Raw genomic sequence first — 16,800 nt, forward strand, 5'->3', positions numbered from 1 at the left:
CAAAAATAAAGCTGGCCAGTATTTTTTTGATACATTCACAAGCAGATAGTATTTTCCCTGCATGCAAAAAATAAATATATGCATCTAAATCTCTTGCATTGCAACATGGTTTGCTCAAGGAGCAAATTACTATATATATATTTTTTAGCTTCTTTTTTTTATTTGCTTCTAACTTGGAATCAAACCCAATAAGGTTTAATTTTTTATTTTTTCATGGTTGTTATACTTTATTAATATATCTGAATTCATTCTTACAGAGAAGAAGCATCAATGACCTTAAAACAGCAGATTTTTTAAATGATGTAAGCCACCCCTCATCCTCTGAGATATGGAGGCTACCTGAGCGAGGTAACATGAACCTGCTCCTATACATTAATCTGCTCTCTGGAGTGGTTTCCTTGTACATGTTTGAGTGTATTTAAGTAAACATTAAAAATGTTAGCAAAAAATTAGGAAACTTTGTTATCCAGACCTGAACTGTTACCAGAAGATCCTCCATTGGACCACCAGACCATGTTTTATGCAGGTTTCATATCACAAAAAAGTTATATTGTAGAGTATTTAATGCATACAATCTGTTTTGTACAAAAAATAATATTTTCAACTATGCAGTGGCACCTTGTATCTAGACTTACGTTTGGGCCCTACATATCCCATTGTTACCCAGAAGGCCACACTGGAACAAAAACCAGTCAACAACTGCTGTATATTTCTGATGTGTGCAATCTATTAGTTGGTACCTCAGCTGGGCGCTTCAGATTTTGTTTTCGGGTCTTTTATTTTAAGATACAGCAAATATTGTTTTATTAACCTTTTTTGGTACCGGAACAATTGTGTCTCAGAACATTGACACTACTGATATTAGTTTAATAATAGGTTGTGAGCAATTTCTTATAGAGCACTAAGCTCTAAAAGACTAAATAACTGTTATTTTTGTGTAAAATCCTGGCTCACAAAAAAATAGCTCTAGCCGGCGACGGCGCATCCGCGGAGGTACTCACTATATTTTTTGCGAAAAATACAATGAGAATTGTGCTGTGGTGATACGCAGGGACATAGCTTTCTCTCAAGCTCTGTCCCTGCTTGAGAATTTTGTTAGATTCGCATTGTGGATCACAAGAATGTATCTGAAATTATCACAATTTAATCTGCATTTAAAATGCGGATTGTAGTAAGTAGGGGCCACAATCATTTGCTTTTTCTTTTTTCTTTTTTTTTTCTTTGCTCCCAACTCAGAATCAGACACATAGTGCCTTGGTTAGGAGTTGAACTCAAGACCTCAGGGCTGAAAGGCAGTAATGTTACCAATAATGCAAATGTACTTTATATATTTTTACCATGGCATAAAATGTTTACATTTTTTTCCATAGAGGGACAGGGAACAAATTTGTCAGATTGCAGCAAACGGCTGCTTCAGCATGCTACACCAAAACATATTCCATTAGCCAAAAAAATATCTGCTCCAGAGAGGAGTCCAAAAGAAGAAAGTAGCAGTCCAAGTAAGATACCAGTCAAAAGAAAAACAAGTAGGGAAGCATTTAAGCCTGAGAGTTCATCATGTCTGGATCAATCAGGTGTCACTGAGAAGAAGACTGAAGCATCTGGACAGTCAGGAGTATCCTCTCCAGAATTGGCAAAAAATACCAAAACAAATGCAAACTTTGAAGTTTATTCACTGAAAGACTTGGAAGCAGAGCAAGAGCCCATGCTAGACAAAGGCCAATTTAACTCTCTAAAAAAATTTTGGGAGAAAGGAGCAGCGGTTTCTGGAGAAGAAGTGGCAGATACATGGAATTCACAAGAGGCACCAGCAAAACCAAATCCATCAGTGCCTGTCCAGGCCAACACAAAAAATAGTGAGGAGAGACCTCCCCCTGAGTATGCACATAGAATAAAGCATTTCCCACAAAGAGCACCTGTTGTATCCTCCAGTGAAGATGAAACAGTTCATGTTGCTCCACCTCGAAAAACAGCATCTACTTCAATACCAAGGTCAACTTATGCCAAAGGCAAGAATGCCTCCCTTTCTAAAAGTGTCTCAGTATCAGAAAGCAATGGGACAAGCTCTCACAGTGAGGACAGTAGTGGAGTAAGCCGGTCTTCTAAGAAGTCAAAGCTTCCAATCAGAGCTTCCCCAGGCATGAAGGAGACTAAGGTGGATCTTACTTCCCCTAAGGACAAACTACCAAAAATCTCTGAGCCAGACTCTGTGGAAGAAATTATTGTACCAGAAACCAAACCAGAAGTACAAGAGTCACTGTTTAGCAAGGTTCAGATTTTAATTGACACAGTCTCATCTGATGAAGAACATGGCAGCGCAGATGCTAAGCATGAAAGTGGAGATATGATGGAACATTCACCACTGGATACTAAAAATGGTATTACTGTATAATGTTATCACTAATCCAGTAGCTATAGAAGCATATACTGAGATGCATGAAATGTGAGTTCAGCTAGACAGAGTTACCAAAGTGTAGTGCACAAAGGACAATGCAGTTGTATTACATATGTTAGGGAATAAAAGCAGAATAAAAAAATATTGTAATAATGGGACAGTCTACATACCTTATTTATGTACCAGTGATGTACACTGAGGTCAATGGGGAGCCTGTCTCACCCCCTACTAACTGTAACTCTCCCCTCACTACACTAAGCTTCAGTGTCCATTGATTCTCCTACTTGCATCACTGTGTCTTCTCTTGCTTCTGCTGACTCCGATCTCTAAATACTGCAGTGCACTTCCTGGCCCCCCATACTCAAAGACATGCCTATATTAGCTCTCTTTCTGTGCAGCTCACTGCCTGTGGGGTGGCCCTGCCCCCTACTCTGCAAGCAGTGTCTGACTATACGGAAGCGAGGCTGAGCTGTTGCTGCCTCATCTCTTGTCTCACTGCAGTCTTAAGCTGGGCATCCACTATACAAATTTCTGTCAGGTATCTGTCCATTCTGGCTGGTTGGAATGAAAACCTGGTAATGTATGGGAACAAATGACAGTCGATTATATGGTTTTAAACACTGAAAAAAGGACAAAAAAAAAATGCTCAAATTGGTTAAATTTGTGAGTTTTAACCAATTTGTCTGAACAACCATTTTTGGCTATTTTCCAGTGCTTGTGAGCAAATGGACGATTGTCATTTGCTCCCATACATTACCAGGTTTTCATTCCAACCAGCCAGATTGGACAGATATCTGACAGAAAATTGTATAGTGGATGCCCAGCTTAAGGGAGCTCCACAAAGCTGGTGAGTGTTAACTATAAAAATTATTACAATATACAAAGATGTTTATAAGTTATAAATATCTTATTTGTATTATTTTAATATAAAATTTCAGGAGTATGAAAGGGGAGGCTTCGCCTCCCCTGAATACCCTGACTGCACATCCCTGGTATGTACCTACCTTTTGTATATAACTACTGTTTATTAATGACTTATAATGTAACCAAGTGCCTTGGTATGAATTTTCTATGCAAGTTAATGACCTTTTATCCACTGCCAGTATTCCTGATTTTTTTTATTTGATATATTTTGGGACTAAATCTAATGTCAGCCATATTTTATCCATATTGTATATAAAGGATTGCCACACCTACAAGGCTTGTTTTATGCAAGACATAAAACATATAAACTAATATTTGAGGATTTTTTGCAAACTAAAGTTGTTTGAAAAATACTGTGAAGAACTCCCCTCTTGTGGTCTCGTACTGAAAACTTTTTCTGATGACTTTGCACTAAATGGAAAGAAGACATAACATATGAGTAAAGTTGCCCATCCACTAGCAGTCATGAAAACGACTGCACGATTACGACATTGTAATCGTGCAGTCGTTTGTTAGTCTATGATGAGCCTGCACTGAACGAGCAGTCGTTCAGTGCAGGCTCATCAATCATCTGCAAACATGCTCAACCTGACGTTATTGTCAGTTTGACCAGCATGTTTGCACGATGATAGATGTCTAAACGACCAGTGGGCACGCGCATTGCTGGTCGTTTTAGACATTTTTGCAAACGATTTATGAACGATCAACTTAATCGTCTAGTGGATGGGCACCTTTAGAGGTCATGGCTCTGCCTGGGTAAATGTACAGTAAAGATAAAATATAAGCTGCCTATAAAATTACATCTAATAACATTCATTAAAAAAAGGGTTTGATGATGGGAGAGCCATTACTCCTGCATAAATGTAGATAGGCATTATGGAATTTCCTTGAATTTAAGTTATACTAAGTTTTCAAAGGCATTACTAGGCCCTGGCTCCAGGAGCCTGTGAAGTGAGTCTGCTTTATATGATCTCTTGTGCACTATGCAAGGCATTAAATCAATAGACCTGAAGCCAGGGAGAGAGCATTTTGATATAAATACCAATTCTTATTTGCAAAAATGGACACGCTCCTCTTCGTGTGTCTCCATGCTACAATTTCTCTGCAAGTGCTAGGCAGGGGAGATCACCCAGGAGTATGCACGAGTCTGTCTCTGCAGCCACAATTTGTCATATACATATAGTGCCTGATTCAGACCGGCTTGCGAGCGCATAGGGTCGATGGTGGGGTACTGCGCACGCCCGGTGCGCACATGTGCAAGCCCCGTAGCGAGAGAGAAATTCTCTTGCTCCGGGACTCACTACAAAAGGGACGGCTGTCGATGTTGATCGACAGCTCGCCCCATTTTGTAGGCGGGGGTGGCTACACAAACAGAGGCGTTCCCGAGGGAACGCCTGCCGTTTGTGGGAGGCACCACTGACATCACCAGTGATGTCAGTGGAGAGCTTCCTGTTAGAGCAGGAAGCTCTCTGGGGCTTGCGAAGGACGAGACCCTACCACAAGGGTCTCGTCGCAAGCACCGATGGTCGCGACCACCGCGACCATCACCTGGCTGCTCGCAAAAGCTGTGGGTGGTCACCCACAGCTTAGCGAGCGGCCAGGAGGCGGCAACAAAAAAATTTAAAAAACGCCCTGATTCAGAGCGAGCGCTCTGAATCAGGCCCATAGTGCAAGGCATAGTTTTTGCTGTAACCTGAGTGGTCTTTGTTCTCTTTAGAAAGTGTCTCAAACATGACAGGTCCTCTATCCTATGATCCCATGTAGCAGATAGAGAATACCCCTGCAATTACACTATGATGTATTTGCTAAAGCAGTCACAGTATTGGAGAAATCCACCCATCCAGTCCATTCATGTGAAGTGCTCTAAACAGGACTATTAAAAAAGATTGGATGGATTGATTCATGCTGTGCTGAGAGTCACAATGACTGAATGGACAGTACACAGCATGGTCAACACAGATTTATTATATCATTTAATCATCTTTACAGGTTCACATCCACATTCAGGGAGTGCGTGTGCAGTGGCAAATGCATTATTTTGAAAGGGGGATTTCCAAATCCTTGGTTACCGAACCAAAAAACAGCTAGCTACAAATATATAAATATATATATAGAAACAGCTTACACAGGATTTAGGGCCATTACAGTAAAATATACCACTCAGCCTATGACGGGGTACACACACACTGACTGACACAGACAGACACACACACATACTGTACCTCTATCACTAAAAAACATGAATGCAGCAGGCAAATAAATACAGCCAGCATTATTTATTAAAGACCCCCCCTCCCCCCAGTAGTGCCCCTTATACAGTGCCTCCCAGTTATGGTCCACCTATGCAGTGCCCCAGTAGTGTCCATATACAGTACTCCTCCTATGTAGTGCCCCTTATACAGTGCCCTCAGTATTCCCCCTTATACAGTGCCCCCAGTAGTGGTTCCCCCTATGCAGTGCTCCCAGTAGTGCCCCTTTTACAGTGCCGCCAGTAGTGGTTGCCCCTAGTAGTGCCCCTTATACAGTGACCCCAGTAGTGGTCCCACCTATGCAGTTCTCCCAGTAGTGCCCATTATACAGTGCCCCCAGTAGTTGTCCTCCCTATGCAGTGCCCACAGTAGTGCCCTTTATGCAGTGCCCCCAGTAGTGGTCCCCCCTATACAGTGCCCCCAGTAGTGCCCCTTATACAGTGGCCCCAGTAGTGGTCCCCCCTAAGCAGTGCTCCCAGTAGTGCCCATTATACAGTGCCCCCCAGTAGTTGTCCCCCCATGCAGTGCCCTCAGTGGTGCCCTTTATACAGTGCCCCAGTAGTGATCCGTCCCATGCAGTGTCCACAGTAGTCATCCTTATACAGTGCCCCAGTAGTGGTCCCCCAATGCAGTGCCCCCAGTAGTGCCCCTTATACAGTGGCCCCAGTAGTGGTCCACTTATGCAGTGCTCCCAGTAGTGCCCCTTATACAGTGGCATCAGTAGTGTACCCCCCCTGTGCAGTGCTCCCATTAGTGCCCCTTATACAGTGGCCTCAGTAGTGCCCCCCATTGCAGTGCCCCTTACATATATAACACAAGACACACACAATATACTTACCTGAATCCCCGCTCCTGTGCCCGCCACCGTCCGCTCCTCTGTCCTCCCGCTTGGCACGTCATGACGTCTTTCCCATCACCCACTGCGGGAGCCGGAAGGTGGAGCTCACGAGTGAGCTCCAGCCCAGCTCCCTACGTGGATGCAGCAGCCAATGAGAGTCTGTTTGACTCACATTGGCTGTTAAAACAAACACACCGCCGCTAGGTAGTACGAGTGTACTACCTGTCACCAGCGGCGGTGCATTTGTTACTGTGTAGTGCGGACCACACTCACTGCAGTTCGCACTACAAACCAGTGACCTGGCCCATGACAAGTGGCGCTACGCCACTGATCGGCGGGTAGGGGAGGTTTCTGGGTACTCAGAAACCCCCTGTGTGCGCTTATGGTGTGTCACTGCTTTCTCTCATTTATAGGCAAGTAAAGTGCCTGCTGATGGAGAACAGTACTGAACAGCTGCTTCTGTCCTGCCACCTGCCCTGACTTCATGTTCTGTTGGACATCAGTTTCAGAGATCAGGAAACTTAGCTGGGGCGCCAAGAGCGGACGAGGGAGGAGGGTATCAATTAGCAGGCTTGATCGAAAGACATGGTGGAGGGCTAGATCTGGTCCCCCCTTTCCCCTCTGTAACACTTCTTACCTGTCAGTGGCAGCAGCCTCTCTCCCGCTTCACAGTGCTGCACATAGTGGGTTTTTTATATATTATTTGTAGGGGGCGTGGCCACACCTCCACAACTTGTTCACGGCTCTTCAGTACCCAGACCGGACTGTTAGAGTACTCTAGTTCGTACTTACTGTACAAGCACAGTCTTTTCTATTTGATACCCTTAATTATTTTTCTGCAGGACTACATGTGCTAGCTTGCTGATACTTGTTCCTCCAATCCTGGACAACAACAGTTGACTATCTCTGGCTCGGTACTACAGAAAACAAGAACACTAAACCAGGCCTCCAAGTGAAATGCAAACACTGGTTACATCCCTTCTAGTTACATACATTTTGATAAGCTGCGATTTATGCGTGGAAGGGGTGGTATATTTATTTCCTTCTCATTTGTTTTTAATTTGTGTGGTAGATGTGGCACAGGAGGGTAGGTCATGACTACATACTTGCCAACTTTGTAGACCTGTCCTCTTGGAGGTAAAGAGGGCTAATTTGTGTGGTTGAATTTGCATCATCATGACCCATCAGCCAGTGCATCAGAAGTCTGCACAATTAAATGTTTTGCATCATCACAAAGCCATGAGGAGGCCAATTTTGTCATTGTGCCCTTGTCCTTGCCCACTTCTCTGCCACCATACAAGAACATTGCAGACTATCTGGGGTCTCCAGATGGATTGACAGAAATCTGGGAATCTCCTTGACATTTTAGCAGATACAGCACTGATTTACACCCATCTCAAGGGATTTTGGAAAAATCAAGTACTTTATGAAGAGAAAAACGTAATCACCTAAATATTAAATACATAATAAAGCATTATTAATAACTTGGTGCATTACTGTATTTAGCCCATCAAACCGCAAGGAACACTCCAATATGACAAGTCAGAGCACACACGCAAATGTTACACCCCTGCAAGCCCCATGTAGTATCTATGCAAATCTGGTATATACATATATCCTTGATGTAGTATCTTAGACTCAGTAGCCTTATAAATATTTCTTTGTGCAAATGTGATCTCTGCTTTCAGAATCGCTAAACCTAAAATACAAATTGGTTTATATAAAAGAGCTAATAATAACATTCACAAATATACAGAGTAGCATAACAGAATGGAAGATACTCTGTGAGATCAATTCCTACTGAGGAACAGCCTGAAAAGGCTGATAACATAGGACAATAGCTTGCTCTCAGCTACACAGCAAATATAAATACAATGAGACATATTGCATAAATATGTTATTAGCTTCATTAGGAAAGGCTACTTGTGTTTCACAATTAGGTCTATTTAATAAGCTAGCAGAATGTCATGTTCTGTGATGATAAACCCCCATAACCGCTTTATTTTATCTCCAGGCAGGAGTGTTGATGATTGTCCTGAAGTTGTTGCTGCATCCAAGGCCAGCAGTGTTAGTAACGCAAAAAGCATGGTGAATATTTATACAACAACAGAAAGTGAGTTTTACAGGATCAAACAGTTTATCTTTCCCAGTAATTGTTTTCTCCAGGTTTTGGTAAAGATAACATTTGCCCTTTATTTTAATTATTTTCTTTTTGTTCTCTTGGAGATTTAATAGTTCTTGTAAAAGCCAGGAGAATGGTAAACTATGCAGAACATGATAGGGCAACCCTGTGCCCATCTGTCAGTGCCTTGGAAATCATGCGTTCAGTTTACTCTAGTTTACAAATACAGTGTTTGTTCATCCACATCCATTTTCCTGATACAAGTTATGGAGTCAGGTGTGAAACAGGTTCCCTGAGGCCTTTGTTATGTTATAAAGAACTGCTGACAGTCTGTGCAGGGGGAGCCTCAGATGCAAAAAGCATGAAATAAGGAGAACACGTGTTCTGGTTCTCATTGTTTCATTTGAATGTTTTGTCTTTGTATTATATTATTCTTTCAATTTACCAGCAAATATTGCATCATCCTAATTTTTAGCATAATGGGTATTTGTACTTCAATTTAAAAATGAATAATTTAAATGCCCTCTGGATTTAGAACACTTAACTGTAAGGGCTGCATTGGGAATCATGTATTTAGTGCAGACCTGTCCAATAAATTTGTCATATGGGCCCCATTTACTAACGAGTTTTATCACCAAAACGAGTGAGAAATGTCACTGTGTATGATAAATGTTGCTCCAGCCAATCAGCTCCCAACTGTCATTTTTCTAACAGTTGACAGTTGGGAGCTGATTGGCTGGAGCACCATTTATCATACACAGTGAAATGTATCACTCATTTTGGTGATAAAAGTCGTTAGTAAATGAGGACCATAATTCCCTTTCCTTATGTCTTCTTTCTCAGGATGCCTGTAGGGAGCAGTAAATCGCAAGCATAATTCATTTGTAGCAGAAATCCTTTTGTGCGGGGTTACACTGGACAGCGAATTCACAATGCAGCACTCTTTAGATGATAGTTTAACTCTTGCATTTCCTAGTACATTGCTTATAGGAAAAAAACGAAGACCCAGAACACACCACGGTGAGATGTAGTAAGTGTGTTCTATTCAGTACTATACACTTTAGTCTTAAGGAGGATAGAGGAATACTGATCACATGTTGCCAATTTAATGTATCCTAGTTGTGTACAGATGGACATTTTGGTTCCCTACACAGGCCTTTCTCAAGGTTATGTCTATCACTATTAATTTCCTCCTTTTGTTTGTCTCAGCATATAACAAACCAAACACGTTAAGTCATCAGCTTCTGGAGCCTGAACGAGCTAAAGAGCTGAGCAGATCCACTCCAGCCCTGCACTCAGAGGTAAGAGTATGTACAGGACAAGCATATTCCTGTGCTTTAAAGTTGTGTTTGTTGCCTGCAATAGAAGTACATACATGTATACTTATAGATATATCACGATGACAAGAATATTTACCTGCAATTTATTTTTAATGAGCAATATTCAAAAAGTTATACATACGTGTATGTTTCAGTTATTGTCCCAATACTGGTGCCTCAATCCTGGTTTTCATTTTAGACTGAATCTGACACTGCATCTGAAATCAGCTTCAAGCTCAAGAGACATAGAAAGACACTTAGCAGTGGCAGTAACTCCTCAGATATGGCATCGGTCTCTTCTGTAAGTAGTAGAAAGATGTAAAAGCTTTATAAATCATAGTGGTGAGACTCTAGCAGAGAAGCTAGTTGGATGTATAACTATGTTTCATATAGAGCAGAGCAGACCCACCTCATTGATATGTGCTTTTGTTAATGTTTGGCTCCTCGGGTTGGCTACATGTTGGACTAGCTCCTCCCACTTCTAACTTGCTATATATGGTCACATACAAGTCGCTGAGCTGAACAACTCTGTGCTGCTGTTAACATCATAGCCTACTAGCTGTTACAACCCTGCCCATTTCATATCTTGCTTGACTGTGTGCAATGCCACAGCAGGACACATATGCTACCAGTTTTCATGACGTCATAAAACAAGTAGCTGGAGCAGAAAGATGGATGACCATAGCGATGGATGCACCAGATACCATTCTATGTAGGACCCTACCCGTGTGTATTGGAAAATGAATGCTTTAAGTGCTTTGAAGATAGTCGATATTTTGAGTGCACCTAAAAATAATATCTCAATAAATAGACATAAGATTGATTTCATTTTTCAATTATGCTTTATTTAATGCTGAAGTTTGTCCAAAGCTCTGGCACACATTATATTATTACAGGATCCGAGCCTCCGCTGGTGCACGGGGTGTGGCAGCCACGGAGCCCAGAGGCAATGCAACACAAAATATGCCCTGTCTTCCCAAAACCACACCTAAATAAAAAATGCATTACATATGCAGAAATGTCTGCTTCTGTGCAGTTGTGGATGAATTGTCAGTGTGTTCTCTGTCCAGTTAAAACGTTAAAAGCTGATATTTCTGAGAAGTGCAGAGCAGATGTCATTAATGCATTGCATCATATGCAGATAATGTTTTTGTCTTGTTTCCTGTGGCAGGTCAGTAATAGTGTCCTCAGCGTGTACAGTGGTGACTTTGGCAGTGTGGATGCACAGGGAACGGTTCAGTTTTCCCTGGACTATGATGAGAAGAGCCGTGAGTTCCTCGTACACGTGGCTCAGTGCAAGGACCTGGCAGTTGTGGATGAGAAGAAAGGACGATCAGACCCGTTAGTATTATCGCACCGCACAGCACATTTTTAAAGCTGCTCTGGGCCCCTGGTGAACCTCTTATGGACACCCTACCAACCCTCGCGCACTCCCCAATTTACCTACACTATTTTAAACATTTGAATCGCTTTTCTGTGTAGTAACCAGGTGTAGGGTGGAGTTTTTTGGTGAAAGAAGGAGTATTTATTTGTCATTGTTTTAAAAAAACAAGAACCCTTCTATAGATAGTGCTGAAGTCCATTATCACCGACTATGGATATAGGCTTATTTTGTAGGACACTGCTGAAATAGACCTAGGGCCATATTCAATTAGGTTGCGTAAAGCCGTTATCGGCAATACTTTCTCACCGATGACGTCATTTTCGCATTTCTCACTTATCCCCGTATTCAATTTTTCCGGCTTTTCGCTGCTGCGAAAAGTCAATGCACCAGATCTTGCGAAAAAGTATCACCTATGAAAAAAAGTGCAGAATTGGGGTTTTGGCGTACAAACTCCGAAAAACCACCCTGCTCCCCTTGGACAGTCCCCCAAAGGTATTCTGTGTCAAAAAACTTAAAAAAATTACCACAGGACACCCCAAAAAAGGTACTATAATTTTGGAGGTGAAAAATTAAAAGTAGGGGGACAAACTTCTAAACTAGCTAAATAGACTCAGGGGGGGTCCCCAAGTATGCGCCAGGTGTTTTTTTGATTGCAGGTCATTGCGGCAGGTGGATTTTTCATGATTTTTCAAAGTTAACAATAGCCACTGTAAAATATGCTTGCACCCCTTTTCATGTACCCCAAATTTGATGGAACTACTTGCTGTATTTTGCCCAAAAAGTTGCTAAATGCTATTCTTCACCACTTTCTAGAAAAATGCAAAACCTCTTTTGGGGGGTGTCAGGCTGATTTCTCTAAAAATGACAGAACTTTTTGCAGATTTCCTTTTCGCCAGGTCCCGTTTTCACCAATTTGAAATTGAATATGGGGAATCGCAGGGACGAGCGTGATACTTTTTCGACCTGGAATCCAGCGATGACTGCAAAAAGTCTGGCAACGGACTATTCCCTCAAAATTGAATATTCCCCTTTAGTCCTCATATCATAATGAATCTCTGCGACTCACAGTAGTATTTTAGGTAGTCAGCCACTGCGGTGTCGCACCTTATTCATTTAACGTAACTGGATTTTGCAGATTAGTCCTTATCTTGTGAACTACAATTCCCCAGCATGCTTTGCCCAGGCTCGCAGACAATGTAGGGAGGGGTAAGGCTGACAGATATAGGTTGCATATCCTGAAATAGAGCACTACTATTGTGTTACTGAATTGTGCATGCATAAGCTCTACTGTGGTTTAGAGATTATTTGGACATTAGCAGTGACATGTGAAGAATGTGTCTATTGTGAAACATTTGATATTTCAAGGACAGGAGAAACTTGTTTGATAAATGGTGCTGTATCCAAGTGTAACTAATGTCTGTATTAGCAAACAGTGTGTTTTAAGATATACTTATGTATTTTTGTAATCATTTATGTAGTGCCAGACATACAGTGCTTGACAATGCTAAGATAATACATAAAACATAGAGAAATGATATCAGGGCTTGACAAATTTTTCTAAAATCTAGGAGCCAGGATGAAAGTGTAGGAACCAGACCATCGTTTCCCCCCAAAAAATTACAGGAGTGAGTGAGGAGCACAGCTCTGTGTGTTATGCAACTGTTATACACACTATACTAGTCCACAAAATGGTCACACTTGAATGGATACAGTAAAATGGAAGCCCCCTCACTGCTCTACACAGCTCCCCTGCTCCTCCCCCCACCCACCAGTAATAACGGACCACATTTCACATAAAATAATGGTGCCAGAAAGTACAACATAACCCCCCTCCCCTCGTGGTCACACCACTATCCCTCTGAAGCCACTCCGCAATCCCTGGCCACACATAGACCCTACTACTGGAGAGCTCTATGCAGCCGGAGATAGGAAACAGTAGACAGTCGGGGACGTACAGGAGGATCAGCGTAGACTGGGACAGACAACAGGGATCAAAGCAGGCCAGGATGGAGAGGAGTGGTCAGTGCAGGCCGGGACGGACAGAGGCACAGCAGTCACCGCAGGCGACACTCGGCACATGCACTCCTGTGCATGATATGAACACCGCAATACTATAGGCACGAATCTCCACCAGAGCTGATGACGATCTGCTTTCTCCCTCACTGCTGATGGTGGGAAAATTTCTCCTGCATGCATATCAACCACGCCCTTACACAAAATGGAGCTACGAATGTGCAAGGGCAGGGGTAGGCAATGTGTGGCACTCCAGCTGCTGTGGAGCTACATGTCTCAGCATGCCCAAGCAACTTCAACCCAGTTTTAAACATTAAGGGCCCCATTTAATAACCTCCAAAAAAAGTCAGGTACGCTGAGAAAGACAAATTGATATACTCTCGAAAATACTGGCAGCTCTCAAAACAGGTTCTGCACCTGTTAATAGAACAATGTGTATAAAAAATATGGGAGCGCTTGTAGATTCAAGAGGGACCACACACATTTAATAACAACATTTATTAACAAACATGTAAAATAATAAAATCCACAAATACGATGCACACTCTGTATACAGCAAATAGCTTTAGTAATGGTGTAATAGACCCCTTGACGGTCTTCTCCTTTAAATCTGCGGTCTGCAATATTTCCACTGTGGTTCTCTATGGAACATATGGCTGTGGGATAATGGGAAGTAAATAGGGTGTCACAGACGAAATGGTGTGAATAGTCACCTTTGGGTATTGCCAATTATAACGTTTGTGGGCGATCAGACTAGTACCTGATGTCGCGCCGAGATCCGTTCCAGACGGGGACTGAGCGCGTAGCTGGTATACTGGTAACAAATGAGTCAGGATAAGCCGTGGCCACCGGCTGATGGTATTCCTTAGGTGACTGTGCAATCTGCAGGTCTCCGTCTATCGCTCTGTCTCTGGAGCAGAGCCGGGTGGGTGTGCGTGCTCTCTCTTTGAGCGCACCGGACGGAACCACAGTGTCTGTGTGTAGAGGCCGCTTGCGGCGTCCTGGATGTGATCGCTTCCCAATAGCTCCAAATAAGCAGACTGTGGAATGAAAAGTCTGAGTGCAAGGTATGAAATCCTTAACGCGTTTCTCCGGGGTTATGCTATTCCTGGTTTCATCAGAAGGTAAGTAGCCCATGTAATAACAAACTAAACACAAGTGGCATATTTCATTTAGTATCACAGTCATACAAATGAATATGCCACTGGTGTTCATTATTACTTACCTCGCCGGCGATGTCCAGCAGCGTCCTCCTCGACGGCGGGGTCCTACGTTCAGCTGCTTGCGGCCTATTGCTGCCAGCGACGGGCTACTCTGTTATGCTCATGCGGAATGGTAAGTCTGCGCATTTGTATGACCGTTTAACCCGGTGGGGACCCGGCAGTGCCTGAAAGGCGTTGCTGAAGCAGTAAAATGTTGCTGCTAGGTCCCCATTACTGGCAATGGGAACCGCATTGCTCTAAAGATGGCGAGAGCTATGCAGTGACAAACAGCGGTAATCTTAGAATAACGCTGTTTGTTGAATACTGAAAGGGAGACATAACCCGTTTAGTGAGTGCTAAAGGGGTTATACATCATTGTTAAATGGGGCCCTAAGAGTCATAAAACATACACATTATTACATTAAGTAAATGTAAAATATTATATAATAATGCAGAATAAAAAAAAAACCCACAAGATACACAAAATTGTATGTAAATAAAAAACTTAGTGACGCCAGACTAGGATATAGCAGCAGTTTTCGATCAGCAGCATGAAAAACAGATAAATTAGATTTCCAAAGGAACCAATCATTTGCCTTTGAACATATGATTTATTTGACAGTTCTAAAGAAAATTGCGATAGAAGCGGATTAGTGTGTACAAAGTGGATGTGCACATTGATAAAGTATGGGGTAATTATCAACGCTTGGAGAGAGATAAAATTGTGAGAGCTAAAGGGCTCGATGTACTAAGCTTTAGAGAAATATAAAGTGGACGGAGATAAAGGGCCTGATTCAGACCCACTCGCGAGCGGCTGTCCGCTCGCAAGTGGGTCTATGTTCTGCACTGAGCATGCGCACGACGGAGGGAGCTCCGTCGTGCGCATGCACCAGACGCGACGAGCGAAGGACTTTCCTTCGCTCGTTGTGTCTGATCAAAGGGGGCGTGCTGTCGATGTTGATTGACAGCACGCCCCCTTTGGTGGGCGTGACGGGGGCGTGCCTCCCTGACGGGGGCGTTCCTAAGGGAACGCCTCCCGTCAGAAGCTGGCCCACTGACATCACTAGTGATGTCAGTGGGAGTGATTTTGGCTCTGATAGAGCCAAAATCACTCCGGGCCTTGCGGTTGAAAACCTCAACTGCAGGCTCCGGCTCGCAGGTTTCGATGGTCGCGATGGTCAAGACCATCGCGGCCATCAAACTGCTCGCTCGTATAGGCTGTGGGTGGTGACCCACAGCTATACGAGCGTCCAGGAGGACGCTCCATAGTTATGGAGGACGGCCCTCATTCAGAGCGTGCGCTCTTCTCAGAGCGTACGGCTCTGAATGAGGGCCAAAGTACCAACCACTCTACTCCTAACTGTCAATTTACAGGCTGTGTTTGAAAAATGACAGGAGCTGATTGGTTGTTACTTTATCTTGTCCTCTTTATCTCTCTCCAAGGCTTAGTACATAGACCCCAAAGTACCAACCAGTCAGCTTCTATCTTTCATTTTTCAAACACAACTTGTAAAAAAATTAGAGGCTGATTGATTGGTACTTTATCTCTCATAATTTTATCACTCTCTGAAAGATATATCTGCAGATGATGGTTGTTCATTCATCCTGAACAACCAACACCTCTATATGGCTGGGGGTCCCGCTGGTTGGGGGACGCTTTGCACCCCCCTCTCCAACTGCCTGTCCAGGAAGTGTACGGGTGGTCGGCAGACCAACCGTACACACAGCATGATGTGCAGATATATCTGCCATTGGCTGTTCTGCACAGCCGACACAATATGTCTGTGAATAATGTTGTTTACAGACATATCGTCTGTACACACTGGCCGATGCACACACGATATATCGGCTGTTTAATTGAACGACCAATATGTCGGCTATTCTAAATGTACACCCAGGATAAGCTTTGATAAATACCCTAATGTTTAACCCCGGCTCAGTTTGTTTTATTTATAGCAACAACAGCGCCTCATACATTCTTTTTCTAACCATACTTATGTCTCTGCCCTCAATATACTGTGGGTAACATTTCCAGCATTCCATAGGGACATGCTTATAGTGAATCAAGCACCACAGACAAAATGTAAAATACAGTGCATCTGGAAAGTATTCACAGCGCTTCACTTTTTCCACATTTTGTTATATTACAGCCTTATTCCAAAATGTAATAAATTCATTTTTGTCCACAAAATTCTACACACCATACCCCATAATGACAACATGTAAAAAGTTTGTTTGACATTTTTGCAAATTTAATTAAAAAAAACAACTAAGAAATCACATGTACATAAGTATTCACAGCCTTTGCTCAATACTTTGGCAGCAATTACAGCCTCGTCTTTTTGAATATGATG

General features: G+C 42.8%; 1 protein-coding gene across 4 annotated transcripts in view; it reads left to right on the forward strand.

Annotated features, from left to right (window-relative positions):
• LOC148511735 (synaptotagmin-like protein 2) overlaps positions 1–16,800 on the forward strand; it is a 155,615-nt gene that overhangs the window by 114,979 nt on the left and 23,836 nt on the right. For all 4 annotated transcript variants that reach the window (XM_088482864.1, XM_088482863.1, XM_088482865.1 and 1 more), the window contains 6 exons: positions 258–348; positions 1,371–2,378; positions 8,421–8,519; positions 9,738–9,829; positions 10,047–10,148; positions 11,019–11,188. In XM_088482864.1, coding sequence (XP_088338990.1) covers positions 258–348; positions 1,371–2,378; positions 8,421–8,519; positions 9,738–9,829; positions 10,047–10,148; positions 11,019–11,188 — 1,562 coding nt within the window. The remainder of the gene's footprint in view (positions 1–257; positions 349–1,370; positions 2,379–8,420; positions 8,520–9,737; positions 9,830–10,046; positions 10,149–11,018; positions 11,189–16,800) is intronic.

This window comes from Taudactylus pleione, unplaced genomic scaffold, assembly GCF_031769625.1.
Source record: "Taudactylus pleione unplaced genomic scaffold, aTauple2 ptg000296l, whole genome shotgun sequence".
Lineage (NCBI taxonomy): Eukaryota > Metazoa > Chordata > Amphibia > Anura > Myobatrachidae > Taudactylus > Taudactylus pleione.